Source organism: Danio rerio, chromosome 1, assembly GCF_052040795.2.
Source record: "Danio rerio strain M-AB ecotype USA chromosome 1, GRCz13ab, whole genome shotgun sequence".
NCBI lineage: Eukaryota > Metazoa > Chordata > Actinopteri > Cypriniformes > Danionidae > Danio > Danio rerio.
In genome coordinates, this window is record NC_141021.1 from 13007616 (window position 1) to 13013971 (window position 6356).

The window sequence follows — 6356 nt, forward strand, 5'->3', positions numbered from 1 at the left end:
GTGGGCGAAACCGGAGCACCCGGAGGAAGCTTACATCAACACTGGGAGAACATGCAAACTCCACACAGAAATGCCAACTGACCAAGCCGGGACTCGAACCAGTGACCTTCTTATGATCAATGATTCAATATGATCGAATTAAAGAGCAACAAGTAATATTTCAGGTGTGAACGTTCATTTTGGTTGCTCCAAGGAGATTGCATGAGTCACTTATTTAATCAGCTTAACTAAATTTACAAATTAACAATAGAGCAAACTGAGGCCTGATCAATCACATCATTGTTTGATAATGTATCACCATAACTATCAAATAAGTACGCTGAAGTGTAATTTAATTGTAAGTAAGGACAGATTATTGTATCAGCATACCACAGCATGTACTGTAATATGCTTTTGTGATATTTTAAGTACTGTTGCCTTCATCTCAGTTAAAACCAGCCTACATGGTCATTCTCTGAGCTCCGGCAGCAACAAGGCATTTTAACCCACAGGTCTGCTGCTCACTAGATATTTTCTCTTTTTCATTCCCTGTAAATGTTTGAAAATCCCAGTAGATCCCCAGATTCTGAAATACCCAGTGTTGACAGGCACCTAAAAAGATATTTAACTCATAAATGAAAATTCTGTCATCATTTTCTCACCTTTTACTTGTTTTAGACCTTCACAGCTGGAAACCTGTAACCAGTGACTTCTATAGCAATTGTTTTTCCTACTATGGGAATCAATGGGTTTTGGCTTTCTTAAAAATATCTGCTTTTGTGAGATATATCCAGCTGCAGACCCCCAGACCCAAATACACATTCCAGCAAACACAATTCAGGACACATGATCAAGGCAGGGCCGAACAATATATGGTTAACGACGAATCCGTCTTCTATTTATTCTTGTTTAAGGATGACTACCTCCTTAAGTGTATTATCGCCACCTATCACAAAATATGGCGATCAAGATCGTCCATGTTTGTGGACAGTTTAGAGGTTCCCATTTCTGTCATTATTTCATTATTATATTGTTACAATCATTTTAACATCTGTGCAGTTTTGGTACTCACATTATGTAACTAAAAATAATTAGTTAAAACACTAATGACTATTATTTGGTTACGCAAATAAATACTATCCAATCGCTGGAGTGAAATATAAATATAGTGTTATACATGTATTGAATGTAAAAAGATTTATTTTACATAAAGATGTAATATAGCCTATACATATGAACTTGCTATTATTTCCTTCATAATATTGAATGCATTATATTTATTAAACCTGTCCAATTTAGATTGTTTATATAGCTCTAAAAAATGTTTCAGAAAAGCCAGCAAATGAATATCTGCTATACTGACTCATCTTTGACGACTGATAGTAAACTGTTCAGTCTATTATATTGAATGGCGATCGGAAACAACGTTCCTCATTCACCTCATCTCATTCACGCCATATTTGTAAAATAGTATATACACTATTGTCTATTGTGTACACTATTTATTAACAATATATATGTATAAAATATTTTGATGACAAGGTCCGAGAAGACGTTAATAACATTAACATTCGTCGTAACCATATATGGTTCTCCCCTGCCTAGATTGTGTGTCCTGGATTGTGCGTGCTGAAACGTGTGTGGGTCTGCAGCTGGATATTATTGTGTTTCTGTTCAACCTGACAAAGAAACTCATAAGGTTTGGAACCACTTGAAGGTCAGTAAATAGTGAGTAAATTAAAACTTCTCTGTGAACTAGCTCTTTAAATTACTTTTCTTTTCTCCATTCTGTTCCTCAGTTTATTGGGTAGGCTAAATTGTCCGCAGTGTATGAGTGTGAATGAGTATGCATGGATGTTACCCAGAGATGGGTTGTGGCTGGAAGGGCATCCACTGCGTAAAAACGTGCAGAATAAGTTGGCGGTTCATTCCGCTGTGGCGACCCCGGATTAATAAAGGGACTAAGCCAAAAATAAAATGAATGAATGTTTCTCAGTTTGAACTTTAACAATTTTTTATTGACCATGTCTAAATGCCTAAATGCACCATTAGATTTTACTGATTAAATATCTGCATCCAACTGAACACTGAATAGACGAGTGTATTTTTTTAGCTGCTAGAATTTAGAACATATATTTAAAGTAATAAATCCATCATAATACATTATTCACTGGAACAGTCTGTGTTTAGATGTGTGTTATTGCTTCTTCACATGAGAACAACCCCTCCAAAATCCCACTCAATCTCAAGGATTAAAATAACCATGGGAAACAGAAAAATAGAATAACTCGTAAGTGTTTTTGGTTTTCTTTTTCATTCTGAACTCGACACTGCAAGTCTGCCCGGCTGTTTTTAGCTGTGGTTTCCTGTGAATACTTGTGATACTTTTAGTTGAACCGTCTGGAATAACAGCATATGATTTAGTCCCGGCTGAAAGGCGGAGCGATTTTCCTGTGTTCACACCCTACTGTGAGTTTACATATGTAACTTCAAGCATTCCTGCCTCCTGAGAGATTTGCAGTGAAACATTCTGAAACGTGGAGCACAAAAGGACAAAATATGGGTGAGTTATTGATCATGTTTTGTGTGTGGACATTTCTAAATTGAGACTTTAAAAGATCGTGCAGTTATTTATATATTTATGATGTTTCCCCCTAGAATTCCCAACTTGACTTATTTCAGAGATGATGTTACACATTCAAGATGGGATCCATTACAGACAGATTTCCAGTGAAAATGGTGAGGCAGCTGCAGTTTTTCCTTCTGTTGGGAACATTGTTTATCATATTCTTCATTATAATTCACTGGGATGATGTGAAAGATGGGACTTTTTATCTGCACGCAGCTTTATCAACACCTGCGCTCCCAGCAAGTGTTGTGTTCTCTGAACGTTGGACAAGCGAGGATTTGTTTATCTGGAAAGAGTCGAGCAGGTCAGTCAAACCAAACCTGACAATCATCTCAGCTCATCCAAACAATCTAACGCACATGTTCATGCAGTCTTCCTCCAAAAACCTCAAACTTCGTCAAGCACGTCGCAAACGTATAATAAAAGAACTTTGTCAAGCCAACAGCAGTTTGATTTTCCCTGGAAAATTTAGGACATTTGACCAAATTCCAAGCAAAGAGCTGGACCATCTCATTGTGGACGATCGTCACGGTGTGATTTACTGTTTTGTACCCAAGGTAGCTTGTACCAACTGGAAACGAATCATGATTGTGCTCAGCCAGAAGCTGAAGGCACCTGATGGAGCTCCATATCTGGATCCCCTTGACATACCTTCAGCTTTATCCCATAATGCTACTGTGCATTTGACATTTAACAAGTTTTGGAGGCTTTTTGGTCATTTTTCACGTCCTCTGATGCATCACAAGCTGAAGAACTACACTAAGTTCCTCTTTGTACGGGATCCTTTTGTACGACTGATTTCTGCTTTCCGGAACAAGTTTGCTCTGCCAAATGAGGATTTCTACAAACAGTTCGGCTCCACAATGCTTCAGCGTTATGCTAATATTTCTCAGCCCCCCACTTCGGCTCAAGAGGCCTTCAGTGCAGGCATCAGACTGTCCTTTACTCACTTCATTAAGTATCTGTTAGATCCACAGACTGAGAAGGAGAAGCCGTTCAATGAGCATTGGCAGCAGATGCACAGACTTTGCCATCCATGCCAAATTGACTATGACTTTGTTGGGAAACTAGAAACTCTTCATGAGGACACAGAACATTTGCTGAAGATTCTTGGACTCAGTAATCAGATTCGTTTCCCCCCAGGGTACCGTAATAGGACGGCTGTAAAATGGGAGCGGGAATGGTTTGCAAACGTTTCAGTAGCAGACAGGAGAAAACTTTACAGTCTCTATGAAGCAGATTTCAGATTGTTTGGATACAACAAACCTGAAACGCTTTTCTAATGCTGTTGAAAATAAAGGTTCCAAAAGGGGGTTATTACAGGAGTGCAACAGAAGAACCATTTGGGTTCCTAAAAACTTACAGTAAACATAAGAACTAATTTGTGCATTTTTTTATTTCCACAATAAAGAATCTTTCACATTTGGAATTTAAGAGTTCCACATGGATAACTAATTCATTTATTTTCCTTCGGCTTATGCCGAGTTCGGACTGTACGATTTTCAAAGCAGTGGCGTCACAGATGTTTTCACACTGCATGACTATCTGGGCTCGCGTTTCGTTGCTGCTTTGTTTACATTGTAGAATGGATTGGGGACAGGGGGTTTTACACTGCATGAGTTCAAAATAGGAAGAATCGCCGACAACTTTGTCTAAACTACGTCTCACAACCAAACACACTCGAGAAGTGACATGGAAACAACGCGAGGTCACGCAGGATATTTTGTTATTGATTACATAATCGGAAAGAAGCCTTTAGTGGGGTAGAAAATGTACTTATTTTGCTCACCTGACCTTTGAAGGGAATTATCAATTTTTCCTCAACTTTTTTCTGTTTCGACCCGGTCGTGGTATTGCTCCGATGACACGTCAAACAGACACGGGTGCATCAGCCAAATTTACTCAAATTTTTCCTCCATTTCTTGGGCCAAATAGATTGAAAAGAAGCTCTTTTAATTTCTCCTCCAACCACCACTGGCCTGCAGATAGCCATACTTGTGAATGCTGCTCTCTCATTGGCTGTAGGTAATTATAATTGCCTTATTTTCAATCAGAACACATTTTACTTACTCTTAGATCGTGTCTTTGACAGTTCACACTATGTAATTGTTACTCACATGAACGAGCACCGATTTGCTTGTAATTTCACCCGTTTGTCTGCGATTTCTAAAATCCTGTCAAAATCAGGACTAAAATCATGCAGTCTGAACTCAACATTAGTCTCTATTTCAGAGGTCACCACAGGGGAATGAAACACCACCTATTCCAGCATATGTTTTACACAGCGGATGCCCTTCCAGCTGCAACCCAGTACTGGGAAACACCTATACACATTCATCCACACACACACTCATACACTACAGCCAATTTAGTTTATTCAATTAAACCACGCGAACATGGGGAGAACATGCAAACTCCACACAGAAACACATCCTGGCCCAGCCGGGACTCAAACCAGCAACCTTCTTGCTGTGAGGCAACAATGTATAGTATGTTTTGATACCTAAATTTATCTAATTTATGTGGTTAAAACCAGGTGAGCAGTTTGCTTGCTTAGTGATTTGGGTTTTCATGTAGCCCTTATAGGTTTTCAGTGATATGCACTTGATTATTAGGTTGTCCATACACTGAATTTATGAATACAAACAATCTGGAAAGTACACAGAAATTTTTTTTCATTGGATTTACAATTATTTAAAGGCAAGTGTTTGTAAACATATTTATTTGGGCTGAATTTAAACAAACAAATTAAGTTGAAGATTACTCTATTTAATTTGCTTGTTTAAATTCAGCCCATGTAAATAGTTTGTAACCACTCACCTTTAAAAAAAAATGTAAATCCAATGAATATTTTTTTCAGTATAGCTAGGATTTACTGAACCTGTGCATTGGTTTGTTTTGACCACAAGGGTGCAGTGTGTCTTTACTGATTTTTTGAAGCAAGCTTAATAAACTGCATCTACGTAAGCAGCACTTGGAGCTCTGAAATTTTGACAGATCTCATAAATCTTTAATGCTGGGAGGAAGAAAATCTTGAATTTATGAAATGAAGCATATTTTCACAGACCTCCAAAGTTCAGCGAAATTAGATTCTCCTATTTTTAATCGAAACAAGACATCTGTCAGCAAAAGAAGATCAATAAAATGATTTGGAGACAGTTACATATTACATTATCTGAAAGTCTGATGTCTAATTTTCTTGATTGAGACATAATCAGTTTCTAAAGTTTTATCAATATAATACATTGTGTAAGAATATTGTTATAGAAATATATAATATTAGTAAATAAAATCTTTTGGGGGTCATATTTTCTTAACTTTTTAGTTCAATGGGTGAAAATACACCTATCACTACCTTCATTCAATCAGTAACTTGAAAACCAGCATACATAAATTTGCCAGCAACAAAAAAAATTGCACTAAAATTGATTTGGCTATTAATAATAGTATTCAATTATTATCATGAATGTTGACTGTAGGATTGGGTCAACAGACGATGCCATCATCCATCGCTGATGGCCGACAGACATCACGATGCTGAGCCGGCACCGCGATCCGCCGCCCCGACCCTGTCGCAACAGCAACCCACTCGTGAAAAATACACACACGGCCCCATTTACACTGATGTTTTAAAATGGCATTTTAGAATGAAAAGGATCCACGTCTACACTGGCGTTTCATCTAGCTTTTCTGAAAAGATCTTCGTCCACACTACATCGCTGAAAACGCACATCATGTGACCACACAC

The 6356-nt window shown here is 37.9% G+C and overlaps 1 protein-coding gene across 5 annotated transcripts; it reads left to right on the plus strand.

The window, feature by feature from the left end:
- The first annotated feature begins 268 nt into the window (after positions 1 to 268).
- On the plus strand, positions 269 to 5775 carry chst12b.1 (carbohydrate sulfotransferase 12b, tandem duplicate 1). 5 transcript variants are annotated; one of them, XM_087236434.1, is made up of 5 exons: positions 1585 to 1707; positions 2197 to 2269; positions 2371 to 2542; positions 2638 to 2718; positions 2825 to 5775. In XM_087236434.1, exons 4-5 carry the CDS (start codon positions 2664 to 2666, stop codon positions 3889 to 3891), a joined length of 1122 nt encoding a protein of 373 aa, XP_087092560.1. In that variant the 5' UTR covers positions 1585 to 1707; positions 2197 to 2269; positions 2371 to 2542; positions 2638 to 2663; the 3' UTR covers positions 3892 to 5775. The 5 variants fall into 5 exon arrangements, with proteins under 5 accessions (XP_087092559.1, XP_087092558.1, XP_087092560.1 ...); XM_087236435.1 differs by having other exon boundaries at positions 1585 to 1696; XM_087236433.1 differs by having other exon boundaries at positions 269 to 2269.
- Positions 5776 to 6356: the final 581 nt, after the last annotated feature.